The following is a 19,059-nucleotide window of genomic DNA, read 5'->3' on the forward strand; positions in this document are numbered from 1 at the left end:
TTCTCAATTTCTTTCTCTCTCTTCTCTCTTCTCTCTTCTCTCTCTCTCTCTCTCTCTCTCTCTCTCTCTCTCTCTCTCTCTCTCTCTCTCTCTCTCTCTCTCTCTCTCTCTCTCTCTCTCTCTGACACAGTCTCAATTTCCAGGCTAGCATTGAACGCAGAACTCTGCCTGCCTCTGTGGCACCAAGCCTAGGCTAAGGCTAAAACAAGAAGGGGGAGGGATGGAGAGGGGAAGAAAGGAGGGAGGAATGGGACAGAGGGAGGAAGGAGGGAAGAAGAGAGATGGGGCGGGGGTTAAGATTTAGATCAGGCTTGGTGGACGACTGTGTGCTGCCATGTGGGTACTGGGAATCCAGCCTGGGTCCTCTCCACGAACGATACTCAAGCCCTTTCTCCAGCTCCTAGAATTTTATCTCTGTCCAAGGTGGCTGGGACCCAAATCTCCCGGGCTTCACGCCAGGATGGAAACGGAAGTGACGCCTGCAAAGGCCCTACTCTTTTCTAGCGATGGCTCCGTCCCGTAGTTCGCAGTGTCTTCACCTCCGGTTCATCTTTACGTCTAGGAAGTCGCCGAGACGGGGATGGGGGGTGACGGCGGCCGTGGAGGGTCCGTTTAAGGCGTGGCTGTGTGTGCAGCTCGCCGAGGGGCGGTCCCCGTAGGCCCGAAGCCGGGGACGGGCGGGTCTCACGGGCAGCCCGCCTCCCTCCGGCGCGGCGAATGCTCTCCGAGCTTCCATCTGCTCGCTCGCCCTCTGCAGAAGCCTCCCTAGCCGCCTTCCAGATTCCTCTTCCAGCACAGAAGCCCGCCACGGGCCATCGCTCTGCAGCCGCCGCCGCCTCCACCGCACAGCCCAGTGGTTGTGGAGCTCGGGTGAGCGCCCCAGGCTGTGATTTGTTCCTTGCAGAGTGTGGCTTTGTCTTTGGCACTGGCTGATTAATTCTGCCACATGACATTCGGGTAGAAAAAGTATCCGTAGGTATCTAGGAGTAAACATTTCTTTTGGGAGGTGAATATTATTTGGTTTTTCCAGAACTCGCCAGGTAGACCAGGCTGACCTCAACTCCTGGAGATCCGCCTGCCTCTGCTGCCATTAAAGGCTTTTGCCACCGCCTGCTAAATGTTTATTTCCTTAATCTTAACCTTTTTCCTGTTCCATGCCTTTCCTTCCTCACTCACCCTTTCCATTTCCTTTCTCTTTCTTCACCTCTCTTCCTCTTGACTTGACTGCTAGTAAAACCGCTCATTCAACCTTGCACTCTACATTTTGTACATAAAGTACAGATACTGTGTGATTATGGCGTTCTACTGCTGAGAATAGGGGTACTCTATTCTCTTTACGTGAAGTTTCTAGGTCTGTACATCCTTATAGAGTGTCAAAAAAAAAAGTGGGAATTACCCTGGTTCAGAGCTCTGTTAAGTCCTCTGGGGACTGTGTAGTGGTATAAAAAAAAGGGGAGTAGACAGCTAAGAGAGGTAGTGTTGTAAAGATGTGCTCGCTCACGGTGTCAGCTCAGTGCAGACTGCCTTCTGCTCATTACAAAGTAGAATGGAGAAAATGACATTAACGTTGTCAGTGCATGCCATAGTGAAGACCAGTTGAAGCTGTGTACGGTAACAGAGGTCAATAATTGCAGCAACTTGGAAAGTAAGGCAGAGAGAATCATGAGGCTAGCCTGGGCTACATAATGATGTCTCAGACAAAACAACTGGTGTGACCACCTGCTGTGTCCAGTTGCTGGTCTGTTTTACTTCAAGACTCAGGGAATGTTGCACTGGCCGGTGAAACTTTCTAAAGTTTCAGTGCTGTCGGTCAGGTAAGGACAGTGGTAAATTGTGCTGGATGCACCAAGGAGCATGGTGGTCATACCAAGTCTTTCATGTTGGTACTCATGTTTAAACTTCTCAGGAGCACTTTTGTTGTGTCTGGTTTATTGATCATGTGAGTAGGGACTCCCAGACTTTTCCTTCCTCTAAACTCCCCCATATGCCCATCCTTGCTCTCTTTGTTATGTGCATATATAAAATTGCGTGGTGTTTTCAGCAATAGGGACTTTCTTCCACCTCTGAGGGGCAAGCGAGGGCAATAGCAATAGCCTGTGTGTTTTGCAAGTCTGTTGGACAACCCAACCAACAACTCAAAAGAAGTCATTTTATGCCTTTTGTTGGGTGGTCTTTGGTTCTTGGAGGGAGAATTGTCAGCCCAGATGAGAAGTATAGTACAGCCAGTTTAAACTTATCTCCGACAAACTTACAAATGAATGAGACTCAGCCGATGGTTATTTTATTTGGCTTTGACAGATACTGGGGGTCACCCCCAATCTGTTTTTCTAGCTGCTGGCCTGGCTACCTCCTCAGTGGTGTGCCCAGATACTTGCTGTTTCTCCTGGCCATGTGCTCCTGGTCCATCTCCCCTCATGGCGCGTCCTTCTCTCTCCTCCTTGTTCTTCCTCCTCCTCCTTAGGCCTTCCACAACCAGATAACTCAAAACTGCCTACCTCTCATTCATCCGGTAATTGGCTGTAGCCACTCTTATTTAACCGATAGTTTTAAATTTTAAGGAGCAAGGTTTGCACAACGAAAGCTGGCAAACGTGAGGATTCATGTGCAGGCCTAGACCTTTGGGTACAGAATTTAGCATTACAGTATGTAGCAACAGGCCAAATTTTTTGAGATCTCAACAGAGAAATTTTCATTTTAGCTATATGTGTACATGTGTATATAGACTTATGTGTATTACAGGATTATTTTTAGGTAAGTAGTTAATAGTATGATTCCTTATAACTTTTTCAGACATCCTTACTGTTATTTTGCCCTCCTCCCTCCTGATTAAAGCCCTCCCCCATCTTCCCCATTTCCCATCTCAGATCACCTACACTCTGCTACCCTCCTCTCTATTCCTGCCCCACTCTCCTGACTGGTAATGGTCCTTTCCACACTCCTGCTCTCTGCAGTTTCTCCAGGCTGTATGCTCACATCTGAATAAAGATTTGGAGTTCAGATAAGAGAGAACACACGACACCTGTCTTTCTGGGTCTGGTGTACCTCACTCACTGCGGTCCATCCATTTACCTGCAAACTTCATGATTTGTTTTTTTCTTCACAGCTGAATAGTATTACATAAGTCTTGTGTACCCCACTTTCACTCTGCATTTGTTGGTTGGAGGACTTTTAGGGTTGTCTCCAGTCCCCGGCTGTTGTGAACAGAGCAGCAGTGAACATGGCTGAGCAGGGGTCTGTGGAGTCAGATTTCAGNTCCTTTAGGCCTGTGCCAAGGAGCAGTGGTGCAGCTGGGTCATGTGGGAGATTCATTTTAGCTTTTGGAGAGTTCTCCATGCTTGAGCCTGGCAGTGATGACACTCATCTTTAGTCCCAGCAGTCGGGTAGCAGAGGTCAGTCTGGTCTACAGAGCAAGTTTTAGGAGAGCCAGGATTACACAGAGAAACCTTATCTCAGAAAAAAATGGAGAGGGGTGGATTCCCCACACTGATTTCCACAGTGGCTCTACCGATTTGCAGTCCACCAACAAACAGTAAAGGAAGGTTCCTTTCCCCAGCCCAGTTCAGCATTTGCTGTTGGTTGATCTTGGCCATTGAAGATGTTTTGATTTTGTTTTCCCTAATTGCTAGTGATGATCAAAATTTGTGAGATGTTTCTTTCTTTTTTTATTCTGAGAATTCTGTTCAGATTGCAGGTTCGTTTGTTGTTGTTGTTGTTGTTGTTGTTTTTGATTGGGTCATTTGTTTCTTGTTTTGTTTCTTGTTTTGTTTTTGTAGATATACAGCAAGCAAGGACTCTCTCCCCTTCTGCAGGCTCATTTCTTATCCAGTTGATGGGTCTTTAGCTCTGCAGAAGCTTTTTGGTTTTGTCAGTCATTGGGCTTAATTCTTGAGCAAATGAAGTCCTATTCGGGAAGTCCTTCCCTGTGTCTGGATCAGATAGAATAACGCTTGCTTTCTTTTCTCCTGGATGGTTCATTGTTTCAGGCTTCAGGTATAGGTCTTGATCCATCTGGAGATAGCTTTGGGGCAGGGTTAGTAGATATGGGGCTAGTTTTATACTTCTGCGTGTGGGTACCCAGTTTTTCCAGTACCATTTGTTGAAGGTGCTTTCTTTTTCCTGCTTATGGTTTGTTTTTGTTTGGTTGGTTGTTTTGTTTTTTGACATTTTTATCAAATTTTAATTGGCTGACATTATTTGTGCTCATGTTTGGGTCTTTGATGTTGTCCCAATGGTCTGAGTGTCTGAGTGTCATTGGGGCTGGTACCATATTGTTTTTATGACTGTTGCTCTGTAGTATATCTGGAATGGTAATCCCTCTCTTGTTCCTTTTGTTTAGGATTGTTTGGCTATCCTGGGTCTTCTATGGTTTCATATAGACTTTAAGATAGCTTTTTCTATTTCTGTGAAGAATGAGATGTGAATAATTCTTCAGTTTTGGGGGCAGGATCTTGCCATGTAGCTCTATCGTAAAGGTCAGAATATTGCTGAAGGAAGACCCCAGACTCAGATAGCATGCAAAGACAAAGAGCCTGTTTGTTTCTGCAGAAACAACCAGCATACAGGGTCAACCATTACTTGAAACGGTGACCCTAGACAGAGGCTCAAAGGCCTTCTTAAAGGGAATTAGAAGAATTTTAAAAAAGGATTAGGTAATTTCATTCTAAAATTTCATTGGTGGGTGCTGGGGGGGTCACAGGTGGTCGGTCAGTGGTCTGCATTCCTATGTCATGAATGATTAGCCGTGGGATGAGATAGGGCTGCCCAGCACAGATGGCCCATTCTGAGATAAGATAGTTTCCCATTCTTGTGGTTATCCTCAGGCTGTTCTTTGGGAGGGGAACTAGTGCCTTGTGGCTTTGTTCCTGGGACTTACGGTCAGTTCCTGGAGTTGGTGTCTTATGGACTTCTTTTCAAAATCAAGCCTGGTCCTTAAATGGAGATGAAGAGGGTTTATGCCATCCTTTCACTAGCTGCCTTGCAGCCTGTAGCAATCTTTCTGCCTTTACTTCCCACGGGTGTGGACAGTGTGGGCTGCCATGCCTAGTTCTGTTTGCTTCCTCTGCTTTCCATGTCAGTCAGCAAACTGAAGGGATCCTGCCGATTGTCAAGAGTGTCTGTATTCTATTTACACATACAGAAAATAGGAAGATGACCACAGGGTTGGCCTGCTCTTTAGTTAGTCCCTCTGTGAATAAGACTTGTTAAAGGTAAAGTGGAGACTGGTGGCTAGAGTGCCTGCCTAGCATGAACAGACTCTGAGCACTGTATCATACAATAACAATAACAACAAAATTGCAATAACAACAAAAATCACAGTCAGCTGGAGCACCATAAAATTATAAACTTTATCCAGGTTTGCAGTCATCGAGAGGCAAGGCCGGAGCATCTCTGTGAATGTGAGGCTAGCCTGTCCTACATCTCAAATTCTGTGTGAATGTGAGGCTAGCCTGTCCTACATCTCAAATTCTGTGTGAATGTGAGGCTNGTGAGGCTAGCCTGTCCTACATCTCAAATTCTGTGTGAATGTGAGGCTAGCCTGTCCTACATCTCAAATTCTGTGTGAATGTGAGGCTAGCCTGTTCTACATCTCAAATTCTGTGTGAATGTGAGGCTAGCCTGTTCTACATCTCAAATTCTGTGTTAGACTTAACCAGCAAACCAAACTTTTAGAAATATTAACTTCAAGCTAGGTTGCATATTTGTAATTCTAACACTTAGGAGATAGACAGGAGAATCAGGAGTTCAAACTCTCTCTCTCTCTCTCTCTCTCTCTCTCTCTCTCTCTCTCTCTCACTCTCTCTCTCTCCTTCACCTTTTTATTGATTTTTTTGCTTATTTCATATCATGTACCCCAGTCCTATCTTCCCATTCCCTCTGCCCTTGCAACCTACCCCTCAAAAGAAAAGAAAAAAAAAATCTCATTGTGGAAGCTGTAGTGTGTCAGTGTGTCTGTCTTAGTCAGGGTTTGTATTTCTGCACAAAAACATCATGACCAAGAAGCAAGTCGGGGAGGAAAGGGTTTATCCAGCTGACACTTCCACACTGCTGTTCATCACCAAATGAAGTCAGGACTGGAACTCACAGGGCAGGAACTTGGGAGGCAGAAGCTGATGCAGAGGCCATGGAGGGGTGCTGCTTACTGGCTTGCTTCCCCTGGCTTGCTCAATTTGCTTTCTTATAGAACCCAGGACCACCAGCCCAGGGATGGCACCACCCACAAGGGCCTCCCCCCCTACCATCACTAATTGAGAAAATGCCTTACAGCTGGATCTCATGGAGGCATTTCCTCAAGAGAGACTCCTTTCTCTGTGATAACTCCAGCTTATGTCTCAAAACTCACTGCCCTCTCTTGTCCACACTTCTTTACTGGCAAGTGTTCAGTGTATTGAGTCATTGGTCTGGTTCAGGGCCTCTCTGGCTTCTGCTACACCATCAATACTGGATCCTCACCAGCACTCCTCAGATATCCTGTTGTTGCCCTGTGTCATGGATCCTGCCACTTTGAATCTGCAGGACTGGCCCCTTCCTGCACTCCAGCAGTTCATAGACAGCATAGATGTTGGGGTGAGCCAACTCAAGTCTCTGGATCAGGGCCTTGGTGGTAGCTGAGTCAGTCAGCCCACCAGCTCTCTCACATACCACCAGAGTGAACTCTGCAGCACTGCCCCCAGCTAGCTCACCCAATGCCACAGCTGGCAGGGGGCAGGGCCAGCTCTCCCACTCTCATGCCCTCAGCCAAGCCCATGCCTGCAGGGCCAGCTTTATTGTGCTGCCCAGGCCAAGTGCAGGGCCCACTCTCCTGAGTTTGTCAGCCTGTGAGGGGCAGGGCCAGCTCTTCCACTCCCCCACACTTCAGGCTGGCTCACCCGAAACTCTGACAACCAGAGTCAGTTCTACTGTGGTGCCCAGGTGAGCTACAGGGCCCACTCTCCCAAGTGCTGCAGCCAGTGAGGGTAGAAGTTTGGGTGGACCAACTCAGTAGGCCAGTTCTCCCACCCTTATGACCCCCAAGGCCAGCTCTCCAGATTGCCTCAGGTGGCGAGGCAGGGGAGGGCATCTCTCCTTCGCCCATGCCAACACACTGCAGATGAATGACCAGACCAGCTTTCCCACACTCACATCCTTGGACCAGCTCACCCTCAACTCCTGAAACCAAGGCCAGCTCTACTGTGCTTCCTGAGCAAGATGCAGGGCTGTCTCCTCAGTACTAGAGCTGGCGAGGGGTGGGGACAGCTATCCACAACCCTTAGACAGCAACATGGTCCCAGGCAGCAGCCCAGAACAGGGATGGCCAAGGGGCTTTTGGTGGTAAATGACCCTGCTGCTGCAGAGCCAAGGACCCAGACAATAGCCCTTGTTGGCAGCATGGGCCTGGACCTCACAATGGCCTTAGGTCATTTCACAGGCTACTCACATCAGGCTGACTCCAGTTCTGCCTCTCCTCATTATGCACACATCCTTCTGCTTCTCTTTCTCTTCCATCTCTACTTGCTCCTCTTAGTGGCACCTGGAGCCTCTGTGTATCTGGGGTCATCTTAGGAAGTGGCACCAGGCCATATGCATAGTATGCTTACCTGGACCTTATATAGCACCTGGCTGGGAGTTGCCTCCCATTCTCAGTCTTATAGCAGGTTCAAAACCAGATTGAGCTACATGAGTCTTTGTCTCAAAAATAAATAAATAAATAGATAGATAGATAGATAGATAGATAAATAAATAGATGTCATAGAAGTGATTGGTTATACTTGTGGAAGTCACTACTATATTACTATATTGTACAGTACAGATCTAGGCTGACTTCTGATCATGTTGAGGCATGAATTACAATCACAGAAAATCAAAGCCATGACTGCACATACCTTTATCCCAGAACTTGGAAAACTGAGGCAAGAGAATCTCTGGTTCTAGATTTAGAAACCAAAGCATGACAGAAGATTAGAACTTTGCAACAACTTCCTGCATTCAATCTAAATTCACCACTATGTAACTATCGTATTGAAACAGTTACCTGTAGTGTTTTCTATTATGTCTACTCTGGAGGGTTGGTATGGGAATTAAATAGCTTTATATAGGACCATCAAGATGATTTAGCAGGTAAAGGCATTTGTCCCAAGCTAAATGACTTGAATTTAATCCCCCAAATCCTTGTGGTTGAAGGAGAGAACCAAGTTAATCTACGACCTCTACATGTATAAGGTGGGCACTCCTCTATACACAAAGGGTTCATATATAAATATATTGCATATGCATGCATTGGTCTTCAGTAAATGACAGTTATTGGTAGTGCCCCTATTACAAGGTCACTATCTTTAGTGCTCTCATGTATGATAATGAACTGTTGCTTCATGATGATTGATGGGAAGAGGCTCCTGTAAGCTCCACATAGGAGTGTAGTTTCTCTATCCCTTGAGATACCTAAGCAAGGCTGCCTTAGCATGGACAAAGGACCATATGGGCAATTCCAGCTTCACCATGGCAACTACCAGTGTGCTCCATGGCCAGGCCTGCACAGTCACACTGCCCTGCTGCTCCATGACCAGGCCTGCACAGTCACACTGCCCTGATTGGTTTACTCTAGGTGCACTTGGTAGACTAGTGCATGCTGGGGTTAGTTTTCTGTCGCTCTGATAAAATGCCTGGCAGTGGAGCAGAGGCTAGGACCAGTTGGTAGGCTAGTTGCCTAGCATACCCAAAGACCCTGTTTCTATCTAGCACCACATAAGCCAGGTATAGTATGCACACCTGTAATTCCATGACTTGGAAGGTAGAGCCAGGAAGATTAGGAATTCAAGTTTATCTTGGCTACATATCAAGCTTGGGACTGGCTAGACTCCATGAGACCTTGTCTCAAAACAAAGGAAAACTTGACACCACATCTTTAAAGGAAAAAACCATTGCTCAGTGTTCCAGGGGTTTTAATCTAGGTTCAGCTGGCCACGTTTCTGGGCCTGTGGTGAGGCAGAACATCATGGTGGGAAAGGTACCATGGAGCAGAGCTGCTCACCCCAAAGCAGGAACAGAGCAAGAGGAGAAACACAGAGAAAATACCATCTTCAGTGACCTTCCTCCACCTAGGTCCCACACCCTAAATTCTGCCACCTCACAATAGCACGTTAAGTTATGTGTCCATCTGTGGTTTAATCAATTGGTGATAGATCTCTCGCTATCCAGTCACCTCCCGAAGGCTGCACCTCTGCTGCGTTCCCAAGCTGTCAACACATGAGCTTGTGAGAACATTTCAATATGCAAAGCTTAATAGTGTGGATTGTAAATGAGGCCCCTGGTATGTGTGTTTGAAAAGGCACACATGAGATATATTACTAGGACAAATAAAAAATGTGTCACCTCTCCTACTTAAAGTTTTCCTTGTGAAATGAGACATTTTCCCAGTGATGTCATGGTGAACCAACCTGTTTCCTGGTCGTAGGTGAGACAAAGTGCTTTAGTAGCACATGTTTGTGGATATGCATGCGTTTTCTCTGGTGTGCAGGATTACACAGATTTCACATTAGGGCTGTGTGAGGGTTATTCATTGTCAACAGCTTCTAATATCACCGAGAGGACAGGTCTCTGGGCGCTCCTTTGAGGTACTCTCCAGGTTAAGGTCAGCCTCTGGGAATGTCCGTGAGGGGTTATCTGGATTAGGGTCCTGGACTGTATAAAAGGGAGAGTGAGGTGAGCAATACATCCGTCGCTTTTGTGCTTTCTGATTGTGGCTGGGATGTGACTTGAAGCTCCTTTACTTTCTCACTGTGATGGGCTGTAACCTGAAACAGAGCCAGAACAAGCCCTTTCTCCTTCAGTCCTTTTGTCAGGGTTTTATCACAGCAACAGGAAAGGACATTGTGGAAGGCAGAATGGTGTCCCGGTGTGCAAGAACTAAAGGCAACTCCTTTGACTTCTCTTGACTTCTGTCTTTTCCAGAAACTCTGTGTAGGAACTCAGACCCCGTTCTTGAAGAAAAGAGAAAGGTAGAAAAGATGGTGGCTGATTGCCTGACAAATTGTTACCAGGTATGTACACCTTCAGGACAGAGCTTCGAAAACAAGTAGAAACCCTCAAGAACTGAGAACCTAGCTGAATTCCTGAGAGAGTGGGACCTCTGATATGGTTGAGATAGTAGGAGAAAATCACTCCAGGATTTCCATAATCACTAACTAATCTAATGCTAAATGCACATTAATTATGTCCAGTTCCATTCAGTTATTCTGACACATGATAAGGAAGATCTAGTGTTCTTTTCTTGGAGTATTTATCTGTTACTGCTGAGGCAGTATATGCAACTTAGTAAAAATTGAAAGAAGGGCCTCTAGTTTGGTCGTGGCAAGGTCTGTTCGCCTGTTAGAAGGGTTGTTAGTAGTAAATGACTGGAGCAGACATGTTGAGTGTAGATGGGGGTGGGGGGTTAGGACCTCCAAGGCCTCGGGCAGTCACTGGAAGCTCTGAGATTTCTGTATGGGTATTGGTTCTCACCTCTCAACTGTAGAGAACATTGGTATGTATGTTATTGTTACTCAAACAGTGTGTGTGTGTGTGTGTGTGTGTGTGTGTGTGTGTGTGTGTGTGTGTGTTATTAGATCTCAGTAACTTTTGATGATGTGGCTGTGGACTTCACCCAAGAAGAATGGATTTTATTGGATCAAGCTCACAGAGACCTCTACAGAGAGGTGATGCTGGAAAATTACCAGAACCTGGCCTCAGCAGGTAAGACTGCCACCACTCTCTCATGGCTTCCAAGGGAGGGGAGGACTGGTATATTCTGGTGTGCTGAAGGATCAGAACACAGGGAAAGTAAGAGGCACGCAGACTTTGTCCTAATCCCAGAACCTGTTTGTGGAAGATTCAAGAGATTAAAGGTTTCCAGTGGATACCTAAACTGTAGTTAGGACTTAACTATATATATAGTAGTAACTTTTTTGAGTTGCAGCAAAACTTGCATGAATTCCCTTTTCATGATTTCACAGATTGGATCTTTGTTTATTTATATTCGGGGATACAAGATCCAATTGTGGTTGTGGTTGACCTTGAACTCCTGATGCACTTGTCTCCACCTCCTACATGCTGGGATTACAGATATGTACTACTACAACATCTGGCTGGAGACTGCTTGAGAGTAGATATGAACACTGGACTGGAGAGGTGGCTCAGCAATAAAGAGCGCTCGCTGATCTTGCAGAGATTCCCTGCTCTAGAATAGCAGCTCATAACTGCCTGTAATTCCACTTCAAGAGCCTGGCTCCCTCTTCTGGTCTCTGGGGCACTGTATGCACATAGACATATACACATGAAGGCAAAACACTCAAATAAGAAATGAAACATCTAAAAGCAGAGGTTAGCAACCTCAGAATAGAGGGTTCCCTTCCACCCTTTGCCTTATTGTCTAGACTACCAACTTGCTAAGTGAAGCACTTTACAACTTGTCTTTCTCATATCTAAATTGTCATCATGACTACTATTTTGTTTTGAGGCCATTAGTAAATAATGAGGGCTATATGAGCATACCTGTTGCTATATTGGTTTTTTGTTTTGTTTTAAGACAGGATCTCACTATGTAGCCATGGCTAAACTGGAACTCATTGTGTAAATCAAGCTCCCTGAATTCACAGAAATCTGCTTTCCATGTGCAAGTGCTGGGATTAAAGGTTTGTGCCAGCATGCCTGGCAAGTTGTGTGTATATTGCAACAAGCTAAGGTGCTAAGTGACTAGCACAAAGGTAGCAGAGGCAGCATGGCTAAGATGGATGGCAAAAGATGGCTGGCATCAGGGAAGAGCAGAGGCGTAGTGTGAGTCTGTAATTCTACTCAAAATGCTATGCAATTTTATATGAAAACTTTTTGGAAAATTTATATTTCATATTTTCAGGACAGGGTAGGTAATATGTGACTAAACACAAACAGAAAAACCATGAATAAGTGGGGCTCTTAATGCATTTTAATTTTCTATAGTAATTCATAAAATGCTGTACTATATAATACCAATCACCCTGTTAGAAACATCAGTTATTAGCTGGGCATGGTGAGAGGCAGAGGCAGATGCGCCTTTGTGAGTTTAAGGCCAGCTACATAGTGAGTTCCAGGATAGCCAGAGCTACATAATGGGACCATGTCTCAAAATAAATAAAAATTTGAATCCTACTACAGATGGTTGTGAGCCACCATGTGGATGCTGGGAATTGAATTCAGGACCTCTAGAAGAGCAGACAGTGTTCTTAACCGCTGAGCCATCTCTCCAGCCCCCAGAATAAGTAAATTTTAAAAATTATATTTATTCAGTTGGGATTGAGCTAGGTGTTCTATGCAAGTCCCTATGTTTGATCTCCAGCACTGCCTAGGGTGTAGGAGGTGGTCATTTTCTTCCTTTGACTGATTCAAAACCTCAATGAGTAGTAAGTTTAACCCAGATGAGTCTGATAATGTGTAGCCTGCTATTTGGAAGTAAAATTATCTTTGTTTCACTTTACTTTCTATTTGACTTGAGTATTGGTGTTTTCTTAGAATGTATATAATTATTAATTGGAGTGTCTCAAATCAGCAGTCATTAATCCTCAGGGCATAGAAGAGGCAGTATTTGCTTGTTCAACCTCTCTAAAATAATTGCCCTGCTTTCATTAGAAACACGTGGCCTCACATGGTGAACATGTCTTTAATTGAAGCATTCAGGAGGCAGACAGGCAGTTTTCTGTGAGTTTGAAGTCCATGTAGTCTACATATCGAGTTCCACAACAGCCAGGATTACATAGTGATGCCCTGTCCAAAACCAAAGCAAGACAAAACAGAACAAAAAAACCCAAGCAGCTACTAAATTATACTGATTTTTTATGCTCTTTTGCATGAATTCCTCCATGAATGCACTTTCCATGTGTAAGGATGTGAGGCCATCAAACCCAGTCTGATCTCCTGGTTGGAAGAGGAGGATTTGCACAGAGGCGATCTCCAAGGTGAGTGTCTGGAAGAGTATGTGTGCAATTCAGATGTGACATCTCCCTAAGATGCACTTGATGCCTCTAAGTGTGGGCTGTGTACTAGAAGAAAAAGGAAATCCTCTATTCTTTTTGCCTTCTCAAGTTTTCATGTAATTTTGCAAAATGACCTATTAGGTTTCATGGTTCTTGTCTGTTATATATTTGATCAGATCCTTGCTACCTTGCAGCCCTAACAATACGATTTTCATTCACCATGAGTTTTAATTTTCAAAGAGTCAGTTTGAAATAAAACGTTGAAAACTTACATCCTTAGTATAGTCAGTTTATTGACCTTGTCAAAATGATCACACTCTACTTTCTTTTGAACCAGGTTCATGGGACAATCAAAAAAGCCCATGATTGTTAACTTTGTAACTGACCATTTATTTTTCTCCAACCCTTAATTTTGTTTTTCTGTTTATCTTCAGAATGGGAAATGCCACTTGGCACTCAAGAGTCAACATTGCATCAGGACTTTTTGAGGGGACAGACTTCCAGTGGAATACAAACAGTAAGACCGACCAGAGGCGCTTGTTATTTCTCTCACTCACAGAAGATTGTGAATTCCATTGTAGCAAACCAAATGGCATACACACCGGAGGGATAAGCAGTGTATCTGAGAAGTATTTTGAATATAATAAATTTTGAGGTGTCCCAAACCTATCACAAAACCTGTTCTTTAAGAAATTCTTCTGTGCAAGATGTCTCATCTCAGTGGGTAAAGACTCTTGATGCAAAGCCTGACAACTTGAGTTTGGTCCACAGTAGCCACATTGTAGAAGGGAGAGCTGACTCTCACTGGGTGTCCAGCCACACTGTAGAAGGGAGAGCTGACTCTCACTGGGTGTCCAGCCATACTGTAGAAGGGAGAGCTGACTCTCACTGGGTGTCCAGCCACACTGTAGAAGGGAGAGCTGACTCTCACAGGGTGTCCTCTGATCTCTACATGCACACTACCATATGCACTACACTCTCTCCTCTGAAATACATAAATGCAATCTTATTTGTTTATTTTATTTATTTGAGACAGGGTCTTACTTGAGTAGTCTTGGCTGGCTGGTACCCATTATCTAGACAAGAAAGACCTCTAACTCAGTGAGCTCTGCCTACCTCACTCAGCATAATTATTTTAAAAAAGATATCACAATTACATGGCCCCACATATGTAACTAAATACTAGCTTTTAAGGCAGTTTTACGTATATCTTAATGATTCTTTTGAGCTTAGGTCAAATAGCAGCTACTGTCACATCATGCAATTTGAAAGAAAACTTGCTACAAAAAAGTTAAACATACTTTATCATTCATTCATTTATCAATAAGAGAGAAAAAATAGTCTTAATAAATTATGAGATTAACCAGGAGATTTTTTATTTGCCACACTCAGGAAAGTTTGGGAATTTTGTAGAAAAATCAACACAAATGATAAATACACAAGAGAAGTAATATCTACCTAATTAAGAGAAATGTTTTAAGAGTCTATGTCAAAACTTGGGCTGATAGAGCCCTCCTGAGTACATATTCCTGAATATTTCTGAGATTCTTAAAATAATTTCATTAAAATACTGAAGGAAGCCCAGGTATGGTGATGTATGCCTTTAATCCAAACACTTGGGAGGCAGAGGCAGATGGATCTCTGTAAGTTTGAGTCCAGTCTGATCTACATATCCAGTTCTAGGACAGCAAGAACTATATAATAGAGAGGCAACTTCAGATAGATAGATAGATAGATAGATAGATAGATAGATAGATAGATAGATAGATAGATAGATAGATAGATAGATAACTGGATAGAAGGCTGAGGCAAGAGGCCAGGTATGGTGGCATATGCCTTTAATCCCAGCATACAGAGGGCAAAGACAGGTGGATCTCTTAACTTTGAAGCCAGCCTTTTCTACGTAGAGCTTCAGACCAGCCATGGCTGCACAGTAAAACCCTGTCTCAAAGACTAACAAAGCTACTAGAATACTGAGGCCCCTTTCCAAGATTAGAACTCATGGTTCTGGACTTTAGGGAAGGAGGGAGTCCTGCTTGTAGTCAAAATGGCAAAATCATCCTTTTTGCACCCTCATGTAAGAGGAATCCTTTAATAAGTCTGAGAAACTGTCTAACCCTGATTCCTCCCTTTATCAACAGGGCAGAAGCCACAGTGCACGCGAACTCTGCTACTACACACAATGTGGGGAAATTTTCAGTGAGCACTCATATTTCAAGACCCATGTGAAAACTCACAGTGCATGGAACACTGGACATCTCACCCACTCAGATCATGATGCGTCTGCTCAAGTGCACACCATAAAAACGTACCCATGTAAGATTTGTGGGAAAGCCTTTGGACGATCTTCAAATCTCAATAGACACCTGCGAAGCCACACTGGAGAAAAACCCTATGAATGTAAGGAGTGTGGGAAAGCCTTCACTACCTACTCAAGGCTAGTGGAACACTTTAGAACTCACACTGGAGAGAAACCATATAAATGTAAGGATTGTGGGAAAGCCTTTGCTAAGCGGTCAGGCCTTATAACTCATATATCAACCCATGCTTCAGAGAAACCCTTTGCATGTAAAGAGTGTGGGAAAGCCTTTGCTTCATCCCCACGCCTTAGTCAGCATATAAGAATTCACAGTGGAGAGAGACCCTACATATGTAAGGAATGTGGTCGAGCCTTCCTCACGTCCTCATACCTGCGGAACCATGTAGGAAGAACTCACAGTGGAGAGAGACCCTATATATGTGGAGAATGTGGGAAAGCTTTCCATTCTTACTCAAATCTACGTAGACATGTAAGAACTCACAGTGGAGAAAGACCCTACATATGCAAGGAATGTGGAAAGGCCTTCCTCAATTCCTCCTACCTACACAACCATATAAGAAAAACACACAGTGGAGAGATGCCTCATATATGTAGTGAATGTGGGAAAGTCTTCCATGCTTCCTCGTACTTGCGTAGACACTTAAGAACTCACAGTGGAGAGAGACCATGCATATGTAAGGAATGTGGGAAAGCCTTCCTTAACTCTTCGTACTTACGTAAGCATCTAACCATTCACACTGGAGACAAACCCTACGAGTGTAAGGAATGTGGGAAAGCCTACCGTAGGTACAATCTGCTACATGACCATTTAAAAACTCATGCAGTTGAAAAGCCGTTTGAATGTGATGTATGTGGAAAATCCTTTCAGTATTTCTCATACCTTAATAAACACATTCGTATTCACACTGGAACAAAACCTTATAAGTGTAAGTACTGTGGGAAAGATTTCACTACTTCCTCAAGCCGAACTGAACATATCCGAACTCACACTGGCGAGAGGCCCTATGAGTGTACGGAATGTGAGAAAACCTTTACCTCCTCATCTAACCTCATTCACCACGTAAAAATCCACGCTAGAGAGAAACCTTTTGTTGAGAATATAGGGAAGCCTACGATAGATTTTCCCTACTAACCAAACACTTGTAACTCACGGTCAACAGTCACTTCAGATAGGAGGAATGCCAGAAACCCTTCACCCCTCATGTCTTGGTTTCGTCAGACTGGGACTTACACCACTAAGAAGTCAAGGAATGTGCAACAGCCCCCATCTGTGACAGTTTACTCTGAAAACATGAAAAGAACTCATACTCAAGATGACCCGTAAATTTAAGAAAGAAATAAAATAAGGAAGTAGCCCTTACTACTTCCTAGGACCTTACAAAATACGTGAGACTTCACAATGAAGGGAAATCACTGATGTAAGATGCATAGAAGGTTGTAGTTCTGTTAAGTATTTTAAAATCACTTGTCTCAACAGTTGAGAAAACCTTCATGAAGATAAGGAATGTTAGAAAGTTAACTATGAACTCAATGTTCAGTGTTTAGTTAGCAGTATAATTCACACCCAAGAGAAATTAACTTTGTGGAAATTCTGTCCATGTGTGCTGGCAGCAATAAGGCCTGTTGAGTGATATTTATTGTGAACTTTCGCCCTGATTCCTGTCCTGATATATTCCTGGAGTTATGTTTTCTTTCCTTCAAGCAACACCATTTTATCTTGGTTGCTATAACTTCTGGATAGTAAGCTGGTGTTATGAGGACTTTTGGACTATAAACATTGTTTTAGTGTACTGTAGATTCTGTTGTTGGCTTACCACCTATTAAACATGCTACTCCATAGTAGCTTATAGCAGCTGGGTTTCATAATACAGCCCTCATAGTCATTAAAATGTTCCTGTTCCCTTTTCACAACTTTTAGATAAAGGGTGATAAATAAACAAGCACCAAGCTAGCAGAGTCCTTTCCACAAGCGCATTGAGCTAGGAATTCATAAATGCATCAGTCCTTGAAAGAGCCGGAGCCCTCACGATCCAGAGAGCTCGCCCGTCCTACACTGAACTCTACAGTTCTAGGATCCAAGCCTTCAGTACATGAACTTTTGGGGGTACATTTCAGATACAATAACCCTCCTGGCTTCTGGTAATTCCTCAAGATTACAAATAACTCGACTGCTTGGGGACATGTTTTATAATCATTATAACTGGTAGTTGTTTTCTGGTGTATGTATTGGGAGTAGGAGAGGAGATCAGACAACGCACTGGAGTCTGTTCCCTCCTTCCACCATGTGGGTCCCAAGGATAAAACTCAGGTTGTCAGGCATGTCTTGGCAAGCCTTAGCTCACCGAGCCATCTCACTGAACCATACTTTTCATATTCAGAACAACTAAACGGTGGCTGGCGAGACAGCCTGTTTCAGAGGACCAGAGTTCCCAGCACTCACACTGGAATGTTCACAACTGCCTTTACACACACTCCAGGAGATTAGACTCTTCCTCTTCTGGTCTCTGGGTACCCACAGGCAAGTAAACATACAAACACATAAATAATGAAGTCTAAAAGAAGGAAAAAGACAACTAATACAGAGTCCCAAACCCTATCCTTTTCTGGGAACCCATAAGCACATATGCCCCATGTTCTTAATCAATCTAGATCAAAACTGAAGAGAAATAGAGACATCACCTATATATACTCTTGCTCATTAGAATTATTCAAAATTATTGATCTTAAATTTTTTTCCAGCCATACTTTTCTTTCTTGGCAGAAATTTCAATAAACATTGTGGCTAAGGCTTTTCTTGCTTCCATCCCAGCCTCCTGTCCCTGTGTTTTGCCTGTGGTAGACCTGGATGGTACATCATACTGAACCTTCTCTCAGTACTATGCATAAGAAACTTCATTTAGTCAGGCACCATTATGACTTCGCACAGAAACTCCTAGCAACCATTTCTTCATAGTGTCTTGTGTATTGTTGTGCTTTGGGAAGGACCTAGGGTACAGCTGCCACACGATTACATTTTTATTTTGTAGAAGGCAGCAAATGCACAATTCATAGCAGAAGACAGCCCGCAGCAGGCCGTGAGTCCGAGGGATCCAACTCAGGTTGTCTGGCTTAGCAGCAGGTTCCCTTTCATGCTGAGCCATCTTGGAGTCTCCTCTTATGTTTTTATACTTACAGGGTTTGGTTCTGTTTCGTGAAGTTTTGGTTGGTTGGTTTTTTTATTGTTACATTTTTTTTTTTGCTTTCTTTCTTTTTATATATCCCTGGCTCCACATTTCCCCATACAATTTCTCTGATAATATGGTTTTATTGTGTAGTCCCAACTGCTCCGGAGCTCATGTACTCAGATGGACATGATGGTTTGCACACACCCTTAATTCTAGGAGGCAGAGGCAAGCAGATCTCTTGAGTTTGAAGCCAGCCTGGTCTATAGAGTGAGTTCCAGGACAGCCAAGGCTATACCGAGAAACTATCACAGAGAGAGAGGGGGAGAGAGTGAGGGACAAAGAGGGGGGTAATAAAATAAAATAAGATATAACATAAACAAACATTCAGGAGAAAAAAAAACAAAGGATAAAAGCAAGAAACATAGACACATTTGTACATAATAGAAATTCAATAAAACACAAACTCAGAAACCAATATAAATGCAAAGACCTGTGAGGCAAATCTCCAATAATGCCATTAAATTCATTTTGTGTTGCCCATCTACTTCAGACATGGGACCTGTCCTTAGAGTGGTTTGTGTGCCCATTGAAATTCCATAGGAGAAAACTAATTTTTCCT

At 43.8% G+C, this 19,059-nt stretch overlaps 1 protein-coding gene across 1 annotated transcript; it reads left to right on the plus strand.

Annotated features, from left to right (window-relative positions):
• Positions 1-473: 473 nt before the first annotated feature.
• Positions 474-18,067, plus strand: LOC110327678 (zinc finger protein OZF-like). The gene is made up of 6 exons (XM_021206809.2): positions 474-870; positions 9,925-10,013; positions 10,578-10,704; positions 12,867-12,938; positions 13,391-13,473; positions 15,098-18,067. The coding sequence occupies exons 2-6, from the start codon at positions 9,981-9,983 to the stop codon at positions 16,406-16,408; spliced, it is 1,626 nt and encodes a 541-aa protein (XP_021062468.1). The 5' UTR covers positions 474-870; positions 9,925-9,980; the 3' UTR covers positions 16,409-18,067.
• The last annotated feature ends 992 nt before the right edge of the window (positions 18,068-19,059 follow it).

The sequence above is a fragment of the Mus pahari genome, chromosome 10, assembly GCF_900095145.1.
Source record: "Mus pahari chromosome 10, PAHARI_EIJ_v1.1, whole genome shotgun sequence".
NCBI lineage: Eukaryota > Metazoa > Chordata > Mammalia > Rodentia > Muridae > Mus > Mus pahari.

Coding starts and splice junctions, on each gene's coding strand:
- LOC110327678 (XM_021206809.2), top strand. CDS start 9,981: ATGGTGGCTGATTGCCTGACAAATTGTTACCAG. Junction 10,705..12,866: donor CCAGAACCTGGCCTCAGCAG/GTAAGACTGCCA, acceptor TCCATGTGTAAG/GATGTGAGGCCATCAAACCC. Junction 13,474..15,097: donor CTTCCAGTGGAATACAAACA/GTAAGACCGACC, acceptor CTTTATCAACAG/GGCAGAAGCCACAGTGCACG.